This window comes from Copadichromis virginalis, linkage group LG14 (genome assembly GCF_057382275.1).
Source record: "Copadichromis virginalis isolate Kocher_CV1m ecotype Utaka linkage group LG14, C_Virginalis_male_GT1.1, whole genome shotgun sequence".
NCBI classification, from domain to species: Eukaryota; Metazoa; Chordata; class Actinopteri; order Cichliformes; family Cichlidae; genus Copadichromis; species Copadichromis virginalis.
In genome coordinates this window covers 4,700,988-4,728,067 of record NC_140631.1, presented here as the reverse complement: position 1 = coordinate 4,728,067, position 27,080 = coordinate 4,700,988, and the positions used below count along the sequence as shown (strand labels likewise).

At 39.5% G+C, this 27,080-nt stretch overlaps 1 protein-coding gene across 6 annotated transcripts in view; it reads left to right on the top strand.

Moving 5' to 3' along the window:
- Positions 1-27,080, top strand: part of myo18ab (myosin XVIIIA b) — a 127,845-nt gene that overhangs the window by 22,680 nt on the left and 78,085 nt on the right. For 2 of the 6 annotated variants that reach the window (XM_085479063.1, XM_085479061.1), the window contains exons 3-10: positions 17,990-18,077; positions 19,912-20,018; positions 23,273-23,449; positions 23,683-23,893; positions 24,645-24,787; positions 24,865-24,965; positions 26,247-26,310; positions 26,424-26,568. In XM_085479063.1, the coding sequence (XP_085335189.1) occupies positions 17,990-18,077; positions 19,912-20,018; positions 23,273-23,449; positions 23,683-23,893; positions 24,645-24,787; positions 24,865-24,965; positions 26,247-26,310; positions 26,424-26,568 (1,036 nt within the window). Of the gene's footprint in view, positions 1-2,476; positions 4,935-6,737; positions 6,844-7,209; positions 7,243-9,935; positions 11,034-17,401; positions 17,465-17,989; positions 18,078-19,911; positions 20,019-23,272; positions 23,450-23,682; positions 23,894-24,644; positions 24,788-24,864; positions 24,966-26,246; positions 26,311-26,423; positions 26,569-27,080 lie in introns of those variants that run through there. The other 4 variants (XM_085479057.1, XM_085479058.1, XM_085479062.1 and 1 more) reach the window with 4 other exon arrangements.

Sequence of the window (27,080 nt, the reverse complement as noted above, 5' to 3'; positions counted from 1 at the left end):
CTTTTCTGACCTCTTTTTTACTGGTTTTGCATTTGGTTAAGGTCAGTGTCACTAGTGGTAGCATAAGAATGGCTCATCAATATGTGCTGTGGCCAGAAGGTTTGCTGTGTTTCCCAATCCCCCCCAAGACAGAATCACTTGTCTGATCAGGACCATACCATTACATCTTTTTTGTTCTCAAAGATATTTTTATCAGATTAAAACGACAAACAAAAAGAGATACACAAAAAATTCTTATACAATATGTGAGTAGGTAGGCTTCACGATGATTGCTTAAGCTGACATAGTAAAATACAGCTTAATAACACAATCACATTAGGGCTGGGCTATATCATACCGTTCACGGTAATACCGGTGTAATGTTGGGCAACGATAGGAAAATGACATATCGCGATAGAATATGGGTAAAACGCGCATGCGCAGTGCCTTTGTTTACATACGCACATGGCGGCGACGCAGAATGAGAAGAGCGAAAGCGGATCGTTGAATGAAACGGATGAACCAGAACTGGTTTGTAAAAATGCTGCAACTTCAGTGGTGTGGAACTGGTTTAGCTTTCGTCTGTCAGATATACAACAAAGCACTATTTTTGGTAGAGCATGCTAGCGGGCCGTCGTTATTACCGTGTTTTTTGGAAAATACAGCACACTTAAAATCAATCCTTTAATTTTTCAGAAAATCGACAGTGCCCCTTATAATCCCGTGTGCCTTATGTATGAATTCTGGTTGTGTTTACTGACCTCGAAACGATTTTATGTCATACACGGCGCTCGAAAATCTGTCAAATGTTTCAGTACGACTTTGCTAAGCTACGAAGCCGCACCGCTTGATGGATTGTTGGAGCATTACGGCTATCGTAGGCAGGAGCCTCGCGGAGTGATACGTACTGTGCTTCAACATAATATTACAGTACTGTGTGTGTATAACCTCTTTTTAAGTTTTGTGGATATTATACATTGTTATGCTGAGGATATGTCGGCCAATTTCCACTGGAAATGTCTTTTGGTTAAACTGTCAGCAAGGATTTGCATTTGCACTGTAAACTTTTTATATAACTTTAATGCACATAAAAAATGGTAAATGGCCTGTATTTATATAGCGCTTTACTAGTCCCTAAGGACCCCAAAGTGCTTTACATATCCAGTCATCCACCCATTCACGCACACATTCACACACTGGTGATGGCAGCTACATTGTAGCCACAGCCACCCTGGGGCGCACTGACAGAGGCGAGGCTGCCGGACACTGGCGCCACCGGGCCCTCTGACCACCACCAGTAGGCAACGGGTGAAGTGTCTTGCCCAAGGACACAACGACCGAGACTGTCCGAGCCGGGGCTCGAACCGGCAACCTTCCGATTACAAGGCGAAAAAACAGCTGCTTGTTTAAGTGTAAATACATTGATGGGGTTTTTGCACTAATACAGTTGTGGAGTTGTAAAGTATTTTGTCTAGTGTCAATTATATCGTCAGTTATATCGTTATTGCAAATTTTCAAATGTATATCGTGATAAATATTTTTGGTCATATCGCCCTGCTCTAAATCACATATCTTTTAATTGTTGTTTACCCCCTACCCATCCCACACAATAACTCTGTCCCTCGATCCAGGTTAAAAAAAACCCCAAAAAACCCCCAACAACAACAAAAAAACCAAGGAAAAACAGAGGATTTGCTGAGCAGCCGAAGGCTGGAAAAATATTTCAGGAATTGCCTCCACACCTTGTAAAACTTTCCGGTGGTGTTACTAATCGAATAACAGATCTTTTCAAGGCTTAAATAACACATAAGGCGCCTCAGCCCCGTCCATCTTAGTAGGACTGCACATTTCGCTACAAGGGAAGCAAAAGACACTGACAAGGTCAGCCGTGCATCAGCCTCCCCATTAGTGCCAAAAATAGAAACTAATGGATTAGGATCCATATGATATTCAAGAATTAGAGACAAAGGTTGAAATATGTCCATCCAGAATGTTTTGAGTTTAGGACATGCCTAGAACATATGGATAAGAGAAGCATCCTCACTCTCACATTTATCACAAGAGGGGTCCACATTCAGAAAAATACAAGCTAATTTGACTTTTTACCAGAACGGTTGAGTCTAACGGGCAGTTATCTTTGCTTTGGAAATAGACCCAAGATATAATGCAGCGTGTATTTGCTGCCCAATAGTAATACTGGAAATTAGGCATTGCCAGGTAGGGATGGGTATTGATAAGATTTTCACGATTCCGATTCCATTTTCGATTCTGTTTAACGATTCGATTCTTTATCGATTCTCTTATCGATTCTTTTTAAAAAAGGAGAACACTAAGTTCGATTAGCTTAGAACTTCGTTTTATATCTTCTCTTTGAACAAGATAGAAATTTAGGAGTAACATGGTCTTACAAACCCAACAGTGAGATCTTAAGAGATCCAGCCTACGGCTCTTCAATGGGGTGTCACAGGGTGCCCAGGAAGAAAAATTGTAAATGTAAAATAATAAAATAAATATTCTTCTGTAGCAATAACAAAGCATAACATAAATTATTCAGTAGCAATTACACAAGAATATCCAGTAATGTCCCTGCCTACAATTAAACACATTCACTTACCTAAAATTGGGGGCATCTGCTGTGGCAAATGGGTTCAAGCCAGTGTTGCCAACTTAGCAACTTTGTCGCTATATTTAGCGAGTTTTCAGACCCCTTAGCGACTTTTTTTAGAAAAAAAGTCGCTAAAAAAAGACGTGAAAGCGCGTATCGCTTTTACTCTCAACAAGCAGTGGGTGCTGTAACGCAGTCAGTTCTTCTTTTACTCTTTTACTCTTATGCTGTTTTGTGGATGACAAGGTTTAAAACTACTTATAAACACACACAAAGTAACTCCACCAGAGTGCCTATTTCAGGTCACTTTTGCCGGTCCAAGCCCGGGTAAAGGAGCAGGGTTGGAATTGTGACATAAAAAAAAACAATAATTGCTAAAATAAATTTAATTTGTAGTTCTAAATAAACTCTAAATGCATTTAGGACGTTTTTTTACTCACTTTATGTCTCTTCCACGATGTTATTTCTCTCTCCAACAACATAGGTTACAATTAGATTAGCATGACCAATTATGCAAATTAGGCGATGACGTCATTTAGCGACTTCTAGCGACTTTTAGGACAACCAATAGCGATTTTCCTTACTGAGGAGTTGGCAACACTGGTTCAAGCCTTTTACCACAAACTTAGTCACTGCTCGGTGACATTCGTCTATCCTGGCCTGAAAGGAGACGCTACCGGTAGACTGCAGCGAGAACTGCCAGCATCTGAGCCAGACTCTGTCTGTCTCTCTCATCATGGTCACCTAAATGCACAGTAATGGCAGGTTTTGTAATAACGCAGATCGCGCTAACATAATATGCACTGTTAGTTGATTATTTACCTGCCGCATTAACGGGAGAGGATGTGCAAACGTTACCGCTGCTGCTGGGTTGAGATTCACGAGTCCAGAGCGGAATTAAAAACATGACATTCATTTAAGGTTATCACGTGTTTTGTGAGAAAATGCTTTTGCATATTCGTAGTGTTTCCTCCCTTAAATTAAGTATCTACTTTGCAAGTATTGCAAGTTGCCCTGTTGTCATCCGTTCTCGTAAACTTTTGAGCCGCTTACGCGCCGTGTTTCCTGCCAGGTAAATGACGCTCCGCAACGTGGTGACGTCATTCGGGGCGACTGGAATCGATAAGGGAATCGTTTGCAAAAATGTCAAACAATTCCAAGGAATTGAAACAGTGGGAACCGGTTCTCAACAAGAACCGGTTTTCGATACCCATCCCTATTGCCAGGCCTCCATTACTCCTGGGCTTTTGAAGATGGGCTTTAGTCAATCAGGGGCATTTGGCTCTCCATATATAAAATGATATAGTTGAATCTAAAGAATCAAAGAAAGATTTGGGGATAAAAATCGGTATTTATTGGAAGAAAGAGAAAAATTAAGGGAGTACATTTTGATTGAGTTAATTCTTCCCACCAGAGAAGTAGAGAGAGGGGACCATTGTGCCAGGTGCTGTTCTGTATTATTTAATAAATAAAGGAAGTTCACTTTGAAGAGACAGTTATGCTTCCTTGTAACTTTTATACCTAGATATGTAAATTGATTTTGTGCTATTTTAAAGGGGAGAGTAGAATAGTCATACACTGGTGCTCCTCCATCCACAGGAAATAACTCACTTTTATGCAGGCTAAGTTTTTATCCTGAAAACTGACCAAACTGATTAGTTTCCCTCTTCTCTGGGCTTCTCAGTTAAGAAGGTTCTTTATCTGGTACCAATGAAGGTGTATGGTTTCGGGGTGCAGTCTCTGTCCTGGGGCCGGCTGGGAGAGACGAGAGAAGTTGCATGTGGCAGCATTGATGAAAAATAATTAGTCTTTATTGTTGTAATTACTCCATGTGCTGAAGTGAATGTAACACCTGCAGCATCAGCCTCATATATAAAGCCACAATAAGCAACAAATCAAATCTCGGCTATGTGCCTGGGATGACCTTCATAATAGGCAGTTAGACACGCAGTTAGGCACGCACGCAGGCAGGCAGGCAGGCAGGCAGCTGAGATGACACCAACTAGAGCAGCATGTGTGGTTGAGCAGTGGGGCAAGTGATTGAACTGTGGCAATGGTTGGGGGAGTGAATGGCAGAGCTGTCTAGAAGACTGGAAGGCCGGGGCTCCTATTTTTACCTTTTAGCAGCCTCCTATCACAACAGCTGTCCCCGTCAACTCTTGTCTGTACACCAACAGGAATAGCCAGCCTATCATAGTGCTCCCTCTCTTGTCAGCCCTGCCGTTTCACTCTCTACTTTGTATGTCTCTGGCTGGTCTTTCAGATCTATTCCTCTTTACCCAGTTACTGATTTGGTCTGTTGTTTGAGGACTACTATAATACAGAAGTTGTGGGACTGCTTCATTTACAGGTAGAATTATTTATACTAACTTTTTTTTTTTTTTTTTACAACAAGTGGTTTCTCCTGCTGAATATATATGACAAGAATGGGGCCTTGAGGCTCTACAGCCATTGCCACTATTTATGGCTAGAGATGGACAAGGGGGGGCTTTGCCAACTGAAAGTAGCATTACACAATACAACTTCCTTGGTTCTTGTTGTAGTCCACATTTTTCTGCTCAGATGTTGGTCAGTAAGTGGTTCCAGTTAACTTACTTTACATTTATGTTTTCTTGGAAAGAATGGAAACTTATCAGCTTGTGGCAGATATGGTGTATACATTATGAAAATAATGCTATGATAGATTTTTACATTCACATTGATTCACATTGTCTATAAATTATACAGGATGAATGAAGCTGTGATGTTCTCACCTCCAAACTTCACTGTTGGTATAGTGTTTTTGGTGTCATCTGCAATTTTTTTTGACCTCCAATCATGGTTGCATTATGGCATCCAAATATTCAGTTTTGGTCTCATCTGACCAAACCATATTCTCCCAGTATTTCACAGGCTTGATGAAATGTTGTTTAGCAGATTTTAAACGTGTTTCAACATGCTTTTTCTTGAGCAATGGAATCTGACCACAAGTGATTTTTGGCCCTTTGACAACCCTTCTAATAATTCCTTTCACTCCTCTGTCTGAAATCTTGTGGGGAGCACCTGGCCATGGCCAGTTTATGGTGGTTTATGGTTTATGGAAACGTTTTTTTATGCATTTTCCATCAAGCTAGCGGATCATCTTCTCCGTCTATGACCCCCTTGCTGAGATAACAGTCCATTTCTATCTGCACCTTCTCCTCCAGTGTGCAATTTAACAATTAGTTCGCCCATGTTTGGACTTCTTCTGTGTTCTAAACGCGGAAATCAGTCCGTGGATGATTACATTGCTCTGCCCATCAAAAAGTCTGCGCATGCGTGAATATATTGCCTATCGTTAGTTATTGGACTGACGATTGTCCGTTGGAAAATATTTACATATTGCCCAATCTTAGCCCCAACAGTGCTCACTGGAATCGTCCAGTGCCAATAGTATGCTTGGAAACAATAAGGTTGTGAAGGTCTTGCGAGAGCTCATTGGTTTTACAATCATGAAAAGTTTCTTGTGCGGCACCTTGGTTTTCATAGGCCATCAGTTGAGACTGAACCAGCTGATATTAATTTGCACAAAATGGCAGGATTGCTTTCTAATTACCGATGAATTTTAATGCCTTTTTGCACCTCTCTTTCTTGATGTGTTCAGTACTATGTAATAATAGATTGGATGGGCCGTTACCAACATCTGGTGATAATTTCATATCAATAGCACCTTGATTAGTGACATAGTCAGTACTTATTTTTACCTGCTGTGTATGTTACAATCATTATAGTAGTATAGTACTATGATACGTGACATTGTGATACACCATTCTAATTTGATATTTTATATTATGACACAGTGCTCAATTTAACTGTCAAATGTATATGATTGTGAGATTTACATAAAACATTTGTATACACCACATAGATGTTGGCACTCACAATGTCCTTGGCAATGCTTATGGAAACTTTATCAAGATTAGCCCACTTGTGTAGGATGAGTTACTTTTGATTTTGTATAGTTGTTTTTACAAAAAATGTTTACATTTCTTAGAATAAGCTCTAATTTTGTGCTCATTCTTTGTTTTTCTCAGTGCTTTGTCATTAAAAACAAAACGTTACTTGCGCTGAAAATTCAGTGCGTCCTGGTGTGTGAAGAAGTTTCTCTTAACTGTGTGTAATCTTCCTTTCCTAGCTTTCCTCCACCTCCTTCACCTGCTTTCATCTCACCCATCACAGCCCATGACAGCAGATCAGCCAACATGGCATTTTCATCTCGTTTTTCGTTCTGGGAACAAAAGGGAAGTCTTGTTTAGATGTTTAGTAGAGCACATTAGTGTGATGGGACTACTATGGTGTACTAACATCTCTATGTTTGGATTTGTGTGGCATTTGGTGTGGCACCCCACTTCAGATTTTAATGGCTTTCACTTATTTTATGTTATACTTAACTAACGCAATTTAAATGCAGTAAGTGCATTGGTTTCAGCTCTTGAAATAGTAAGACAATTTTTACAGCACATTATTGCACATTTTATTGCACTGAAATAAAAATATTTTCATGCAAAAGATGGCTCTCAGAATATGTGCATGTTTTGTAATTAGCATGGTGTGCAATGGATCTAAGCTATAAGATTTTGATTTGGTTTCCTGTTCAACACATTTAGATTAAAGAAGAGAACAAGCCAGCAAACAAAAGTGTAAGTAAACAATGGCATTAATTAGAGTTTCTGGGTCTCATTTTAGAATCGTCTTGGTTCTTGACATTTAAAATCCAGTGTTTTAGCATGGTCTTTGTATTTATATTTCAGTTTGAAGTGTTAGGATGACACATTTTATGGCAAATACCCTGTATATATTGCCATCATCTATTTCTTTGTTGTTTTTTAGGTTAAATCTGTGAATATATTTAAAAACAAAATGTTTTGTTTATAGCACTATTCCTGAAATATTTGTGGCAATATATTTTAAAGCAAATGTAAAGCTTTCTGAATTATTTAAACTACAATTAAAGATAGTAAAAAATGTAATTAGTGAATAAAAAAGTGAGAAAAGAAATAAACACATTTAAAAAATTTAAAATTAAAATTAAAAAATTCTAAGTTTGTTGTTGCATTAGTTAGTTGTAATAACAATATGCAAAGGTTCTTTTCAAAAGTATAGAATGTTCAAAACAGTGTAAAACACAGAAATGCTACAGATTGTTAATAAAAAATATATAAAACATTTCCATAAATAACTACTTTGACTTTAATCTGTCACTGACTGTGGCAGACATGGCATGTCTGGAACACATCACTCAAGAGGTGCCTAGGAACCATCCTAGTGAGATGCCCAAATTCTTCAGCTGGCTCCTTTTGATGTAAAATGGCTCTACTCTGAGTGTATACATATTCTCATTCTTTCAGTTATTACCTAAAGCTTGTGGCCATAGGTGAGTGTAGGGATGTAGAGCTCATGTAGATCTACTGGTCAATCACACAGCTTTGGTTTCCTGTCAACAGTACAGACCAGTTCATTGTCTGTATCACTGTGATTGTGGCCCAGATCCGTTTCCCCTTCCCCCCGCTTGTGAACATGTCCCTAAGAGACTTAAACAACTATACTTGGGTCAACAACTGTCTGAGGCCCTTTTGAAAACCATGGTCTCAGACTTAAAAGTGTTTCATCAGGCCACCCCTGATGAAGTCGACAGAAAATCATATCATCTGCAGAAAGATGGAAGAACCTGAGACCACTAAATTGGAGGCATACCACCACTTGGCTATGCCTACAAATTCTATCCATAAACATCTCCAGAAAACATCTGTCTTGAATATCCTCAAGAGGATAAGAGCTCGCCCAGAATTCCGTGCAAAATGCATTGTTCCTCATGAAACTTCTCCCACACCTGAATTTTATATCAGCCACTGCAAGAGCCACACTCCACATGGACTGCTGGTACCTGTCAGCTGCTTCCCGAGTACTACAGGAAAACCAAATTCGACAAGACTCCTGCTTCAGCTTGACGCCACCTTGGTGTCCAGCATGTAGTTCAGGGATTACTACTTTGACAGGCACCAACCACCTTGTAGCTGCAGGTCTATGCATCTGCCTCAGTAATGGGTACTCGGTATGCCAGGTCTGTCCAGTGTCCAAGACATGCACCTGCGTGCTACACTTTCTAATACCCCACCCTGTGACTCCAAGAAGGCTGGGTATTTTGAAAACTTGTTTGGCACATAAAGGGCAGTGATAGTCAGGACACTTTCCCCATCATCCACCAGGATGAGAAAGTCTTGACCAGGAACAAACCCTAACTTACATGCACCAAATTGTGAGATACAAGTATCCTGACCCCTGCTCTCAGCCTCACCACGGCTTCTCATATAGTGCTTTTTTTACTCTACTTCAGTAGAAGTAGAGTAAAAAACTCAAAGCACTTCACTCAAAGCACTTCATAGACACACTTTTTTTCTACATCTAAGTGCTTTCCAGCCACCCCCGGTCTCCAGAAGACTGGTTCAAGAGCCCACACTGTGTGTTGAGACAAACTCGACTATATCTACCTAGTATCTCTCAAACCCAACCACTCAGGCTTCTTTCCTAACAGACAAGTGATGTTCCATGCCCCAAGTGGTAGTTTCAACAGCTGGGGGTTAGACCACCAGGGTCTCTTCTCTTTCATGATGCTTGACACACATTGCAGTTGAAAACGTTCTTAATTATTATCATTATCTAAACATCTAGGCTTATCTCTTTCCTAATATATAATAACTGGAATACTCATTCGCATCAGCATATATTTGAACTTAATGCCACAAAGTTTTGGTTTTAACTCATTCCATAGTAGGTAAATCCCTGTAGTGTACTGGATTAATCATGCTAACATGCTTTAACTGATAGTTGGCAACTAGCACTTTCCCAAAACCTTGAGGTGGACGGCTAGACACCTTGTTCCAGGAGAGCAAATATGTCATTATAGATAGACCTTTGGACCTGATGGAGCATGCTAACTTATTTTATATAGAACAGAAACTCTCAAACTGATTGCTTTGGGATGATTACATGTTCTTATACACCCTTTTAGTGTTAAAATTAGTACCATGTCTAGCAAAATGGAGCTGTGATGTTTGCTGAACCTGTCCTGAAAGCCTTTGATTTCTTAGGGATATTCTGGTTGGTAGCCTGCTTTTAGGCATTGGATTTCTAGGCTAAATTCAAAGTCATTGGAAGCTCCAATATTGCATTACGTTGTAGGGTTAAAGGAATATCTGTTCTTCTCTGTTACTAGTCTTCATAAAATTCATTGTAACACACCAACATTTTTATTCTTTGACAGAATAAGACATAATGCTTGGATTTTCATTACTTGTCTACATTCATGTAATTGCTTTCTTTTCTCTGTGAGTAGTCAGACAGTGATGGGATTCCCGGCCGAGCCAAGTCAGTACCAGCTCTAGATCCTGGCAGGGGTTTATTGAGGGCAAAAAGTCCTACTGCAGAGTCAGTTGCCAGGATCAGGAGTCCTTCCCCACCAAAAGTCAGGACACCCATAAAAGTCCAAGGGCACTTCAAAAGTCCTGAGCCACCATCAACGACGGCGGCACAACTTAAAAGTCCTGAACCTCCACAAATTCCTCGGAAGCTTGAACCAGATTTGAGTGAGCAAGAACAAAATGGCGTGGTGGGAAAAAGCACAGTCAATGGTACTGCCAATGGTATCATCAGCCTTCCAGGCACCAGCACCAACCAAATGGCTACCACTGATGACCAGGGTTACACACGTAAGAAAGTAGTAAAGGTTGTTCGTCGTGTTGTCAGGAAGGTTTTACCCTCAGAAGATGAGATCAATGTACCAGCAAAGAAATCTGACAAAGTTACAGAAGTAGGCAAGCCTGCTACTGACACAATCAAAGTAGCAGCAGCAGCAACCTCAGTGTCCCAAACCCAAGTGATGCCAGGATTCTCGTTTAAACATGATGTCATTAAAACAGAAGACAAAGATGATATTTCAAGAGGCTTAACAAGCCTTATGGTCAGAGGCAGAACAAGGGAGCGCTTTCCAAGAATATTTCAGGATAACCGACCAGAAAAAATGGAGTTAGACAAGATAAGTGAGAAGATGGATGAAAAACTTGACTTGAAGGAGACAACAAAGGAGCAGAATGAAGTTAAAGCCAAGCCAGAGTTGCAGGATGTTAAACACAAATCCAGCAGCTCTTCTCCAGTTACAAAGGAAACAACATCTTCTCTGGTTTCTGTTAACCCTGCTAACAAAGCAACTGTGGGCTCAGCTTCAGATTCTTCCAAATCTCCTCATTCCCGGCCTTTATCTTTCACACCAGTTATGGGCTTCATCCCAGCTCCTGACTTTATACCTGAACCCCAATCATGTTTCACTGCATCAACTTCTGTGAACCCTAATCCTCCCCAGCCCAGTGTTGGTCCACTGTCTTCTACACCTATAGGAATTGTTTCTATCCAGAAACCTACTGTTAGTCAAAAAGAGGTACAGTCTAACACTTGGCATGTCGTCTTGACTTTTGGGACATGGTGTTGTTGATGTTGGGTGCATAGCATTTAAAATGCATGTTTGGAGTGAAAGAGCACTGTAGTGTTTGCTAATAGTGTTTGCACCACATTTATGTGTAATGTTAGTGTTCACAGTGGCTAGACTCAGCCACTTTTAAAAAGCTGTGGAAGACAAATGAGCAGAAGAAATTGCAACACACAAGGAAATGGTTTACTTGGAGTCTCTTGAGCTAATTGCCAGTAGATGATGAAGTCACTAATTAGTAATTAGTCAATTGACTTAATGTACAGTTGTTCAGTTGTTTGACATTTTATATTGAAAAACTGTTGGTCATTTTCTTTGTACCTTTTGTTTTTGGGCATTCAACAAGGGCTCTTTTATGAATACCCTGCTTCTAATCAGCTTAGCAACAGGTGGTGTTATATTTGGAAATATTAATATTATATCCAACCAGTATTTCTCATTCTTGTAATCATTAAACCACAAGCACTTGTGTACGTCCTCAGCTTAGTCATTTCTACAGAATGCTGGGGTCGCTGTCAGAATTGTATGTTCTTTAGCGGCTATGTAAACTCCTATGGTTTTAAATACACTTGCTAGTTTTGAGGTTTATGACTCTTGAATCATTTTTGTGATTAAGTCTGCCAATGAACAAGGAGGACAGTTTCAGTTTTTAACCTTTAACATATCACATAGCAGAATGTATTTGATAATAAGCCTTGTTTGCAAAGATGGAGTGTCAGCAAAGACATTTTTCAAACAGGGAACTTTGGTAGCCTGACATGACTAGCATCACCAGGTAGAGCCAGTTACTGCAATGCTGCTTTGTGGAAAAGCAACTGAAAGAAAAAACATTATATTTGAAAACGATGCTGCCACAGACAAGTACACTAACTGGTCTGCTGCCTGTTTCTCTCTTTATTTTCTCTTTAGCGCTCTTAATGTTTTTCACACATTCTGTTTGGTTTGTTCCAGATTGTGTACTGCCAATTTTAGTAATACACTGTGTTACTCTGTTACACTGTTTTTACACAGTTTTTTTAACCTCCTAAGACCCGAACTCTTTCATGGCACGCAATTTTAATTTCCTCTTTGCTATTTGGGATGATTGGGACCTCATGAATGTAAAAACAAAGAATTTTCTTTTTACCTGATTTTGCTCTACAAGGGCTGGATATCCACATATGACATTTGTTTTAAATTTCGATAGAACAGTGGCAGTATAATGTCCTCATAAGAGATAGCAGGCCCTTATGGAGCAGCATGTTTTATTGTGGTCTAGACAACCCAAAATGTGATGTCCACATATGTGGATGCTCAGTCCTAGGAGGTTAAAGCATACGTACTGTTTGAAGCAGAAGCTATTTATATATTACTACTACTACTACTACTACCTATTTAGTGCTACTACAGAACTACTAAACATGGTGTTTTTGAAATGGATTCCATGGTAACCCAAACTGCTTATGCTGTTGATAAAATCAGTGTATGTGTTTGAGTCTCCTGTGGGAAACATTAGTGAAGTCAGTGAGGATATCTGATGTACTTGTTTATTTTTTAAAGATGACTAAACATAACTAAAATACATATCCATCTGCTGAGGACATTTCTGTTTGTGTCTAATTGTGGGCTTTGCTTCATCTGTGTCAGTGTGCTCAGATTCAGTATTTTGCTGCTTTGACCTGTAGGAGGCACCGGTCAGTCCAACTGAGGAAGCTCAGCGACGCCTGATGAAGATCTTTGGCGTCCCTGTAAATAAACAGATAATATTGCCTTTGAATTTTCCGTGTTTGTACATGTACACATCAAAAAAATCTAACCAGCATTATTCACTTCCCCCATGGTCTAAAGCAGTTTGACGATTAGGCAAGTTAAAGCACCGATGTAAAGGGGTGGCTCTTTTTACACTTCACATTTGTGCATGTGGCAATAACACAGTGTGCTGGTATGAAGCAACTGGTGGTGAAAACTGTCATGCCATGTAAAGTAAGGGACGGTTAACCCTGTAGCAAAAAAGTAAAGAGCCCATTATTGCTGTCATAATTTCGTAAATGCCAGGTGTTACCTCTACATATAGTGTGCTGGCACAGGAGTACAGCAGTTTTCTTGAGAAAGTCTCAAGCTGTTGCAACATCTCCTTCTTTATAATCTGAAGCCCTGTGATCCTCTGCACTGATATCTCATTGAAATGGCAGTAAAAACTGACACAATCATGTCTTCAGCCTGGCTGTGCAACCGGTAAAAGGCTCCAAAAAAAGCATAGAGATGCTTCAAGTGGTGCTCCCATTGATTATTGATTATTTACTGCTTTGCCAGTGGCGTCATTGAGTCAGTGGTGTTAAAGAGAAAAACTGTTTCACCAAAGGGAATTCAGAATAGCTGAAATGGTTGATTTAAAGTCATGAAACAGCTTAGTTTAAAAACAGCTGTTTTTAAAAGTTGCTCTCTGAAAGCTGCTAAATTTATTCAGTTAAATTCTGTTTTTTTTATTTATCACCAAAAACTATGATGCAACGGTTGTTGTGATTAACTGGTCTAATGTTACATAGTCTTGCATCTCCACACCCTGCCCACTCAGTCACTTTGGTAAACTCCACTTATGTGCCAGCTAATAGAAAATATTCCCCTAAAGACAGCGAGACAGTACCATGACGACATGGAAGTTTTTTTTATCTCTCCTGTTCATATTGAATTCTGGATCTTTGATGAAATGTTAATTAACCTTCAAATACACTCTTGCAGTTATAACGATCTGTGTTGCACAAGGTCAGGTTAAGTTAAGCAATGGAAACTAAGTCTGTCAGCAGGGTTTGGAAAAAATCAGCAAATTCTGAGCTTTAGCTAACTAGTTCTGTTTTTTCTTGTGCTGTAGTCTTTTTTAACATCTCATAAATGTTCCCCTTCCTTTCTAATTTAATAATAACTTCACCAAAGCTGTTAGCATACATCACTATGTATCACATTGATCATCATTCCACTCTCACAATTTTTTTGCAGCAGTTTCCCTAATGTTGCTCATTACCCTGACAATAAAAACTTGTACTTTATTAAAATTATATTTCAGAACTGGAAAAATTACTGGAAACCTTGAAAATTGGGCTGCCCTGATGAACATGAATTGGGCCCACATTTCTTCTTGACTTCTGATGCAATGTCAAATTCTGTTACCTTTAAATTCAGTCATTTTGCTGGAGCTGCTAGAGCTGTGGACACTACAGAAACACCCACTTATGGATTTTGTTATAGACTTGACAGGTTTCAGAGAGAGTTCTGCTTAAGACATTCCTGTGGAATGAAGCTCAAATTATATCTCGCTAGTTAGTTTTGTAGCACATTCCCTTTCATGAGTGATATAACCAACTTCTCACAATTAGCCAATAACTGGATATGTTTGAACTGACTACATTCTCATTAGATAGGGGAATTATTTCAATGCCATGGTTACTCATTGTAAAGCCATTTTCCCTTTTCCATTGCCACTCAAATGTTCATGCACTTCTTGTTGCTTTCATGGGCTGTATCCCAATTCAGGGTCTGCAGCCTTAAAGTACGCAGCCTCAACGATCCTCAAGGGCCGCGTACCGCTAAGGCCGGAAGTGCGAGGCTTGTGAAATGGGACGGTCTAGCCTCCGTTGCGCTGCCCAGGTTGCCTAGCAACCATGATACTAACAGCTGGAAACGTTTCATACAGCTTTGTTTGACAGAAACGAAGGAGAAAATCTTTTGTTCATTTGTTTGTTTGTTTCTACATGAGCTTTGATCATTCTCTATAAGATGAAGCTCAGCTTTTGAACGGCGTATATTTTAAAGTAAAGGCTTTAAAACCAAGTTAGTACAAACTTCACTAATGTCACATAACTTTGCCGACATGTGGCCAACAGTAATGTTTTAATGTTCTTCGTTATTAAGCATTTCCACATAAATAAGTGACATAATATTCATCACTTAGTTTACTAAGTTACTCTTCGGGCGCCCCTCATTTGTCGTTTTTTTTCGGCAAAATTATCCACACCCACCGCCGCGCTATGCATTCTGGGATATGTTGGGCCATGAAGTCCACACCGCCACATCCTTAAAATTCAGGGAAATGAAGGATGCATTTGAGGGCCGCATTTCGAGCAGCCTCGAATTGGGACAGCCTTCGTCGCGTCGCTGTGACGTAATCGGCCTTTAAGGCTGCAGACCCTGAATTGGGATACAGCCATGTTCTGCAATATTTTCATCTGAATTTCCATGTTGACTGTGTCTTCTGTGTTTTTCCCCTCATTCCCTGTCTTTCTCTCCATGCTTTACTCACACTGCTTTTGCTGGTTGTATCTGTGGCTAGCTGGAGCCAGCAGTCAGTGTTTCATCTTCTGTTGAGGCGCTCGTGTCTGCACCCCTGCAGGCTCAGGGCACCCTCCATGCACCACAGACCTGCATTTCCCTGGGGCTCCTATCTGGAATTTGTACTCATTTGACATGTGAGAATGTAAGGCCCAAAATCCTTTTAATTTCCTCAATTTCCCCCATTTGAAGTATTGTAATAAACTAAATTGAATTGAATTTTATTTCTGTAGTGCCAAATCACAACAACAGTTGCTTCAAGGTGCTGTTGACAGTTAAACTCCACGAAACTCCACATACGCTTAATATGTTTGGTTTGTTAGAGCCCCCCCCCCCCCCCTCCCTCCCTCCCTCTCTGTCTCTTATATTAAAAAGAAGGCAAACCCAAATTATAACATGTTAAGAAACAAATAAGGCCATTTTGAAGAACAATAGGCTGGAAAAGTGAGTGGTACTAAATACAAAAATCCAATAACTGGTCTCCTCAGTTTGCAGACACTTGTAGAATGAGCCTGTAAACAGTGGTAACCTTTACCCTGTCCTACATTTTTTTTGACCTATTGCCATCAAGTTCAAAATGACCTCAATTCTTTCCTTAAAAGAGTAGATTTTCTCAGTTTCAACATGTGATGTGTTTTCTGTGTTCTGCTGTACTTCTGCTATTGTACAGCATCCCAACATTTTTGGAATCAGAGTTGTATTTCAGGCTTTCAAGGACTTTTTCTTACAATATAGTGTTAGTCCTTCAATTCAGGCATGCTAAACTGGATAAAGTCTTTCTAAAGATGAGAGCAGCTAAGACATTATACAGGGATGCTAAAGTGATATAATAACCTGCAGATAGTTGGATATTAGGTTGGGTTATTAAATTAATAATTTCCAGAATTGTCAACATATTCACAGAGTGGTATGTGTGGCACATGGGGGGTTGGGCAGGGAGTTCCTACTTGGCACGTGTTTTTTAGTAACTGCAATCATGAAAGAGCTTGTTATGAAAATAAGTTCTAATCATCTATTTGGGATTTTTTGGTTTTAAGCAGATAAAAAAGTTAATTTAAATACATGAAGCAGTGAGGAGGCTGTCACTTGCAGCCTTCATCACAGATTGTTTGACAACTGTGTTCACTAATTTGTCATGAGCACAGAACTCCAGGGCTTTCTCATTGATGGCTGGCTGAAATGGCCAGTAGCCTATAACCTATTGCTCAGCCTTCATATACTAATCAAATTTCCTTGTTCTTTATCGGTATAAAAAGTCTGAACTTCACTGTTGGCATTTTCAGTTTTCTTCCCATTGTATTGTCATGACGTACACCGTGGGTGCGTCTACTAAAAATCTCAGATGAGTTTGAATATCGGTCAAGTTTTCTAAACATCTTGCGAATGCAATAACTCAAGAAGGAATTCATCTAGGATTTTCAGATTGATACCATAGGTGCATCAACAAAATCATGGACGAGGTTGAATCTCAGTGATCTCAACCTAAAGGTCAGAGTAAGTTTTCTGTGAATGTGGTAACTTGAGAACAAGGTGATGTAGGATTATGAAATTGGTAAATGGATCGGGTCTTGATAGTGTTTTTTTTTTTTTGCTCTGAGCACTCAAAGCACTTTACACTACTTTCATCATTCACCTATTCCCACCCATTCACACAAGCACTTTTTTCTTCGCTCTTTCTATGGAAGTGCTTTCTATCAAAGGCAATGTCTTTAGAGTCTTTATGAATGAAGCTTTTTTGCTGTCATATAATCATCATGTTTTAGTGACCTGTGAAACTTTCAAAATGTAACATTCAAGCAGTACTTTTAATCGATGATCATGCATAGTGAGTAGACTTAACTTCTCTTTCTCATATATTCTGGATATGTAGAGCATCTGTTGCAGTGACATTGTCTACAGCTGAGCAGATGATGTTTCATTATATCTGTGTATTTGTTTGTATATGTCTGTCTGTTTTAACATATATTGCTTATGTATAACTGTGACCTTTAACCTTCTCATGCTGGCAAAATCACCAGGGATCAGTAGAAGAGGATCTTATTGCTCTCCAAGCATCTCATGCTGCAGCTAAGCAATCCCAGGTGTGGACTGCACTATGCCTGAGTGTGACAAAATCACCAGCTCATCCCTTGTGTTGTGCTGCATTGTGCTCGTGCTTGCAAAGTGCAGTGTTCCCTATTCATGTTTCCTGTTAAAATGTAGTAAAATGTAAGAAGTCATCAATAGGAACACCCTAGTTTTTTTTGTGCTTGTTTCCAGTTTACTTTGTTTTACACTTTCATTCTTGGTTCCTTATGTGTTTGTGTTCTTTTATGTTGTTATGAATATTGGGCTGAACCAAGCTGCTCTCTGGCATTTTAGATACCAGGGGTTGCTACTGAACTGCCGTTTGACAAACGCAAATGTCCTCACACATTCTTCATACAAGCCTGATCAGTCAATCACATGATCATTATTTTGAAAAGCTTTAATTGCATCCTTTCAGCATGTCCTGATATCTCACTGGAAATTCAAATGGTTTAAAAAAAAAAACACATGTTGCTGTGAGTGGTCCACAGGTATAATTTCCCCTGCTGTCCTCTAATTCTGACCTTTGTCCTTTTTAGGTGAAGACTGAGGAACAGATTGCAGCAGAGCAGGCCTGGTATGAATCAGATAAAGTATGGCTTGTCCACAAGGATGGCTTTTCCCTGGGTGAGTCTGGCTTATCTTTTTAAAAATGTTCTTACGGTGGCATCACATTTTTCCCCATTCCATTGCCTTTTATTGGTCTTTTATAAAAAGCTACATAGTTACTTGCTACTAAATGTGTTTTTTAATATATCTACCGTTTAAAATACACGAGGTGTGTACGTAATATTTTACTGCAAAAAATCTGTTATTTTGCATTAACTTAATTTGTCCGGTTACTTTAGAGCCCCTGAAATGAAGGGATTGTGTTAAAAATGCTCTAGTTCCTCACATTTTTATGCAATCTTATCCAAAATTAGAAAAAGTTGTCTCTGTCCAAATATTTATGGACCTAACTGTGTCATTGGATGGTGAAAAGAGTACTTAAATTACTTAAGTAGCTCCTGAATCCCCTTTAAATGCATCCTATAGTGGAAGAAGAAGCTGGAAAAAAAGGGGGCATCTCTCACATGCTTGTGGCTGTCACTGAGGGAGTTAAATAACTCTCTGACTGCACGACATCTGGGGTGATTGAGATTTACCCTAGGTTTGAATGCTCGTGATCAGGGGTGTCAAACATGTGGCCCACGGGCCACATCTAGCCTGCAATAAAAATATATTCGGCCCACAAGATAATTTCATGTGTAAGTTAATAATGACATGTTGGTATGTGGAGCTGAATCTTCAGCTGTGCTGGGAATCCATGCAGGCAGAGGCGCGACTTTACTTTGATTGGCACATCAAGCAGTCAATCACATGCAAAGACAAACTGGGATCATACCATTATGTGAAAGAAGGAAGAGGGGAAGACGTCCTGAAGACAGCAAGTGTAGTGGTACAGGCCAGGTAGAGAAAAAGTGAAGAAAAGGAGCAAAAACATAAAATAAGCAGCAACTGGCTGCATTTCAATGATACTGGAGACTGCAAAGCTGAGTGCAGAATTTATCACATCTTTCCATTGCACATGACAAACGGTGTCCAGGCTTTAAACCTCATATCCTCCCTAGTAGTATCAAATCCATGAAAATAAGGCTTTTACACTGAATAAAAAACACTGAAAAAATTGCTAAATTGAAGAAGACTAAATTTACAGTTCAGTTTCAAATTCTACATAAAATAAACTACACACAGTGTCTTTGAATGGCAGAAATGGACAAATGTGTGCATGTAGTACAGAGCCATGGCTCAGTGTCTGAGTTTTGCTGACCGATTTTTTTCTTCTTCTTTGTAACAGCAGTTTTTTTCTTTATCATGTAGAAAAACTGTTAAATATGTAATTTCTTTACACTGACAGAATGATGAGTTAAGGTCAAAGTGGGCCGTAGGTGCTCCACGATGTAAAATGAGTTCGACACCCCTGCTGTAGATGTTTTGGGGCTGTCAGCCTGCTTTTGCAACATTATGTTGAAGTCATAGAAAGTGCCTGTGGAGTAGTTGTGATGATGTGGTTTTGTTGGCTTCACTGAGCAATGATTTTCAGTTTGCACTGAGAAAAGTGTGTTGTTCTTATCCCCATCTGTTTGCAGCAGCTCAGCATATGCATTCTACAGCTTAACACTTAACACTGCACATATTTGCATATTTGAAATTAAATTTTTAGAACCTCCTAGCTGTGAAGTGTTTTTCATTGGGATTAAATGTGTTAATTAGCTATAAAAATAATTTTATTGGATGATAAAGTCTTTAAAATGGAAATAAAAAAATCCACACTGCTGGTCTTTAGAGTTTTAGATGGCAAAGTCATGCATTTTTCCTTTTGTTATTCTCTTTAATTATCCACTTAAACTATAGAGATCAGTAGAGTTGAGCACTTCAGTCAGGCAAAAACTAAAGTGTTTACTGTCTTATCTCTGGCCAGCCACCGTGATAAAGACAGAAACTGGCTCTCTGCCAGAGGGCAAGATAAGAATCAAAATGGAGCATGACGGGACTGTACTGGATGTGGATGAAGACGACATTGAAAAGGTGAGTAGGTGACTTCCGACCCTGTTCATCTAAATTCAATTCAATTCAATTTAATTCAATCCAGCTTTATTTATATAGTGCCAAATCACAACATTTGCCTCAAGGTGCTTTATATGTTAAGGTAAAGAGGCTACAATAATACAGAGAAAACCCCAACAATCAGATGGGCCTCTATGATCAAGCGCTTTTGCAACAGTGGGAAGGAAAAACTCCCTTTTATAGGGTGGAACCAGGCTCAGGGAGGGGCGACCATCTCCTGCGACCGGTTGGGGTGAGGGGAGGACGATGAACTAGGTTTTCAGTATCTCTCTGAGACAGGTTGTTTCTAATTTTAGAGATATTGTACAAATGGAAGAAATCAGTCCTCCATGTTTTGTTCTGTTTTCATGTGCATTGAAGGACACATCCTGGTCAAAAATGCCTACCCCAGGGAGGCAAGTATAATGTAAAGAGAAATGGTCCTAGCACAGAATTCTGTGGAACTTCATAATTAACCTTAATGTATGAAGAGGACTGATGTTCTAGCTTTATAGAGGGCTTTTTTCTTTCAAAAAGAACAACAAACTATGTTTTTTAAATTAGTAGGACACCTTTTCCTTTTAGACTTTTACCAGGGAGTCAATTACTTCTGATTTGAGGCTTTCTTTGTCAGAGGAGCTACAATCTCAAGAATCGTACGCAGTGAAGATGTAAAACTATTAGGAAGATAATTGACCTCTGTGGGAGTAGAGTTCAGGGGGCTACTTTGCCTTGGCTTATGGCACTAAAGAAGATAACAGTGCAGGATTTGTATTGTAGTTAGAGCTGGGCGATATGAGATTTTTTCATATCACGATATGTTTTTTTCATTTCAGGCGATAACGATATCTATCACGATATAAGCCAAATAACTATATTTGTAAGATTTAAATGTGCCGTTGCTCACAAGTAAAATGTGAAATAATCAGCAGCTTGTTTTTAAATATTTATTTCCCATAATAAGTTCAACAGGGTAGATGTACTTAAGGAACATGAGACTTTTTCAGATAAATAAAGGCAAATATTGCAAACTACACAAAAGGCAGCCGCTAAAGCGTTTAAGTTTCAAAGTAGAACAAATGAAACAGACTAAATTGTCAATTCCACTTAGAAACAAAATATTAATTCTAAAAATAAATCTTAGTTTGTTTTACAGAAGAACAGACAAAACTGACTAACTTTTGTCAATATCAAATAAACTGAGAACTAAAAGGAAATTCTCAATCTCTCCTTGTTGTATAGCTTAGCTTTTCAAACAGTTTTAACAGTTACTTTAGTCTGACAAAAGCCGAATGACGAATTAGCGCTTCCAGTCAGAGACTGAGGCTACGTCCACACGTACACGGGTATTTTTGAAAACGGAGATTTTCCCTTTTCGTTTTAAAAAATAATCCCGTTCACACGTAAAGGCAGAAATGAAGGAAAACGCTGCTATGAACATGCCAAAGCAGCAGGTGGCGCTAGATTCCTAACCGTGCAGAAATGTTGGCCAATCAGAAGTCTAGAAGCCTCGGTGGGAAAAAGTAAACAAAGCTGCGGCATAGAAGCAGAACCGAGTCGTATGTGTGGAGGGACAGTAACTGTGTGTATATGTAAGCATTTAAACACTGCAGAGAGTAGAATTAACAGTAACAGTATTGTAGAAATTCATTTCACCGAAACAATAACGTGGCGCACAGTGTGACGGATGCACCAGTTTATTGTATTTCCAGACTTGCTTTCGGCACAATTTACAGTGCACGCTACTCTGTTTTTTGTCAGACTTGAAATAGCCGAAATACCTTCAAACTACGGAATTTCTATGGCTCTTCCGTTCGACAATCTCTCCGGCATTGGAACCATCATCGGTTTTCTCTTCGGTCACGCTCGGTTGATTTTTCTAGTCGGCACACTCATTTCCTCCATTATGCGCTGGCTGCTTCCCAAACAAACACACGTGCGGCTTGGCACTTGTGCTGTACATAGCAAGTCACGCGACGTGACGCTGCGGCTGTGATTGGTTCAGCTCTGCGCTACTGAATTTGGATCGGCTGACCTTTTTTTATTTTTTTTATTTTTTTTTTTTTAAGAGGACAAGAGCGGCGAGGTCTATCGCGATAGCTTAATTTCTCTATCGAGTAAAAGTTATATCGCGATACATATCGTTATCGTTCTATCGCCCAGCTCTAATTGTAGTTAAACTTAATTATAGCACTTTCAGATATACATTTACTGCAATGCATATAAAGGTCTAAGTTTGTCACTTTCACTTCTGGGATATTATAAACAATAATACCCATAAATTAAAGTAGATTATTAGATTAGATTGTTATGATCGCATCGAAGGATCCACAGTACAAAACTTTCATATCAAATCACACTGTATCACAGAACAACAATGTGCATATTAATTATGTAAGCCTGTGGTAAACTGATGGCTAAAACATTTTTTTTGTTGCTGACACATTAAATTCGGACATTCAAGCACGTTTGTTGTTGTGACTTAGCGCTGTATAAATGAAATTGAACTGAATTTAATAAACGATTCATATTCCAAGTAAAACATTGTTATATAAATTATTATTTATATAGCATAAAGTTTTTTTTAAGTCCAATAAAGCAAAAAAAGCTAGCTTGAAGCTAGCTATCATTAGCAGCCCATGCACATGATGAAGGAGGTCCACTCAGTGTGTACGAGAGACTCAGAGGCAGAGAATCAGTTTGTCACAGACGGCCACAGAGGATACTACCAGCTCACGGGAATGCTGGAATAGGTGTAGGTAAGGTCAGATGGGACTGTTGGGAAGTTTGGCAGACGCACACTACTGGCTGTCTAAAGTTACTTTCTTGCTCACAGCACTTATAGTACTTCTAAAATCTATACAAATAATTTCAGTGGAGCACAGTAGCTTTGTTATTACCGTAATTCTGAGAGCAAGGATCTAAACATCAGTGCCCTGAAGAAAAAAAGACAGTTATTTATTTATTTATGCATTATTTTTATAAGTATACTTTGAGAAAGGAAGGAAATCGAACATCTGCCAGTTCATACTGATTGTTTAGACATTTCATGAGCAACTTACGGCAGGTGCTTGAGACCAGATGTAACTGACTAAATAGTTTATTAGAATACGAAACTATCACATTTGGTAAATTTGATTTTAAAATGACTGTGTAATAAAATAGGATGGGAAGTGATTAATCAATGAATGAGTACAGCTCTTCTGTCATTTTATGATTGCTCTCTCTATGTGTAGGCCAACCCTCCATCATACGACAGATCAGAAGACCTAGCTTCACTACTCTATTTGAATGAATCCAGTGTAATGCACTGCCTGAGGCAACGCTATGGAGGGAACCTCATCCATACCTATGCTGGACCCAACATGGTGGTCATCAACCCTCTCAGCATGCCCTCCATGTACTCGGAGAAGGTAAGCTCAAGACTAATGAGCAAGGCCAGCCAAATTAATGGATTGCATTTATATATAGTGCATTAATGCCGGTTGTTTGTGAAAGAAAGTGTAGCTGTTTAGTTTAGTGTAGCAGTGTAATGATCACTTCGAGGGTTTGGAGGTGCTTTATGCTACAGCTAACTCTTCATTAGTCTCTCTTTATTTTTGTGCTTGTACATGTTTTAATCTCATATTCTGTTCCTGCTCACAAGGTGATGAACATGTTTAAAGGCTGCCGGCGTGAGGATTCAGCTCCTCACATTTACTCTGTGGCCCAGTCGGCCTACCGCAACCTGCTCACCACCCGACAGGATCAGTCCATTGTGCTGCTGGGCAGGTCTGGTAGCGGCAAAACCACCAACTGTCAGCATCTTGTCCAGTACCTGGTCTGCATTGCTGGCAGCACAGGAAAAATCTTCTCTGGTGAGTTTGTCCACAAAAGACAGGGGTAGGTGGACTACAAACCTCAAATATCTTATATTGGAATTTTACATGGTTTCTCAGGATTCTCAACCTAGTTAGAAAGAATTAAATAATAATTCATAATAATTAATAAACAAAATCATCATCTGATAAGTTCTCTTTTTTCAGTTAAACTTAAAAAAGAGAACTTATCACATGATGATTTTGTTTTTTAAGAATAAATGCTCAGGTTTGAATTTGAGCACAGGATAGCTTACACTGTCCAAGCCAGAACATCACAGCTGTACTGGTTTCAGTCTTTTGTTTTGCACAATCCTTATTCTCTACAACTTTTGAAATTAAGTATTACAGATGATAAAATCAGATAATTTTTAAGTGCTTTTTCTTCAATTACTAAATAGAAATAATTAACTAAACACAAGTAGGCTCAAATCCTGTTACTGACAGTGTGAGCCAGAGGTTTTTACACCAACAAGGATATGTAAGACAGACAGGCTGCGGTTTGAGTCAGGGCCTGGTTTGAGGACATATATAACATGTATAACAGTTATACACTGAAATGTCAGTATTGTCAGTGTCAGTGTAGCCAGTCCAATTTTCATCAGGTCTTTGTTTATAAAAGTATAATAAGATTTGGACAATGAGAATTATTAACAGGTAGAACAGAATTATGGGTTCTTTGTGAAACATTGATTGCTAGTTTGCAATGAATCATCAAATGATGGGACATCTTATCGTTTTGGTGACACAGCTGAGAAGTGGCAGGCAGTCTACACCATACTGGAGGCCTTTGGGAACAGCTCTACCACCATAAACACAAATGCCAGCCACTTCTCTCATGTTGTTTCCTTGGACTTCGACCAAGCTGGGCAGGTGGCCTCTGCCTCCATCCAGGTAACAAACACAAGTGCGCGCACACAGCTGATTAGCTTGTACTGTACCCTTTTTACAAAACTCTCTTTACTTCTTAGACAATGTTGTTGGAGAAACTGAGGGTGAGCAGACGACCTGAGGGGGAATCCACCTTCAACGTTTTTTACTACATGATGGCTGGAGCCGACAGCAGTCTCAGGTGACTCGTTGAGCCCTTTTTTGTACTGTTTAGTAACGTAGAGATTTTCTTTTGTTTTTTAAAAATAAAAAAATGATTTGATTTGGAAGAATTGTAGCGTTACAATAGGTTTTTCACAGTGTTTGTCATATTATTTCTTGATGTTTGTTTTCTTGACAAGTTTTCGTCACCTATTCTCTGTTTGCTATGGATAGGCATGTCTGGAAATTTCTGGACAGTGGCATAATATTCACTGTTTCACTGCTGTATGGCAGTGCAGTTGCATTGAAATGAAATTGTCAACAATCAGTATCACTGATTTTTTCAGTCATTGTATCATGGGAGCATATGTTACTTTAAAACCTGTATATACCTTACAGCATGAATGTACAGGCTCTTAATTCTATAGGCCACCCATTCCCAAAGTCAACAATCCTGTGGCCCACTTAAAACCCAGAAAATCCCTTGTGGTCCACCCACAATAACCAAAATACAAGAGGATGTGATGTATTTCCTTGAAATTTTTAGTCAAAACACAAACAATGCATGCTGTTGATTAAACTTTCTAATGCTTTGCAGCGTGTTAGGGCCTCCCACTGGGACCAAAACCTAGATACAGTGTCTGAAGAAACAAAACATATTAGCAATTTAACATTTTATGGTAATCAGGTGCCAATCAGGCAGCAGCATTGGTAGAGAAGATTTGGCAGGTTTTTCATGGGGGTAACCCATATACTCGATGCACAAATGCATTTTTCTTACAAATGTGGCAATGCTTACGGGGAAATAAACAGACTTTCCAGTGGTGTAATATTTATAGCTTTTTTTCTTTGTTACAACAAAGAAAAGAATCGACCAAACACTGATTTCGTTACTTTTTTAGGTAGCAAGTGTACATTCTGTGCTCGAAGTCTAAAAATGGGCAAGCTTAAGGATTTGAGTAAATTGTTGTCACTAGACGACTGCAGTTCTTGTGAGGTGTTCCTGGTTGACAGTCGTCAGTATCTATCAAATGTAGTACTTGGAAGGAACTGTAGTGAACATTGATCCTGTGATTTGCGTCATTGCGTTCTGTTTTTAATTACATTTAACAAATCTTCTCAACTTTTTTAGAATTGGGGTTTTACACTAAATATCTTTGCTAAGTCAGCAATTAAATTAGAAAGCTGTCTTAAAAGAAAATCATTGTCACATAATATGGATATTCTTCTGATATAACAAAAATACAACTACTCACATCAAGCTTACACATTTGTCTGGCACTGAGGAGCTTATGTTTCTAGTGTCTTTCCTCTCCTCCAGGACGGAGCTGCACTTTAACCACCTGGCTGAGAACAGTGCTTTTGGGATCCTGCCACAGACTAAGGTAATCACAGTAGATGGTAGATGTTAATAAAATGTGTGGATGAAAGCAACTGTTTATTGCAAAATTCCAGACTCCCTGCAGGGTTCAGTAAAGTTTGATTTGATCTGCTTCAGCCTGAAGACAAGCAGCGATCCTTGCAGCAGTTCACCAAGCTGCAGGCAGCCATGAAGGTGCTGGGCATCTCCAGTGAAGAGCAGAAAGCCCTCTGGCTTATCCTCGGTGCCATTTACCACTTGGGGGCAGCGGGCGCGACTAAAGGTAGGAACTCCCTTCCTCGTTGATTTTAAGTACATCAGATCTTGACTAGGGAGATGGTGTGATTATAGGGGAATAGGAGAAGATGTAATAAAAGGATAGCGTACAAATAGAAATCTACAGTGTATCACCAACTGCCACACCTGTCAGAAAAACAACCATACAGCAACTAGAACCCAAAAAATAAAAAAATGCACAGATATATTCTTCTTGTAGGGGTTGTGCAGTGTGTGAGTGTGAGAGAGAGTGTCCAGTGTGAGTGTAAGTGTTTAAGTGTCTTTGTCACAAAATGAACTTGAAAATGAGGGTAGGGGAAAATGGGCTCCAGGTGCCCAAGAACTGCCTGGCAGAGACCCCCCCAACACGGAAGACGTGTAAGCCATTCCAGACCACCAAGGGAGTGGGTCAACAACCATGTCAGAACAGCGAACCACACGCCCTGGAACCAACAAGTATGCCCAGGGAGGGACAGCAGCATCCAGCAAGGAGCACTAGGGAGGGTGAACCTCTTTCCT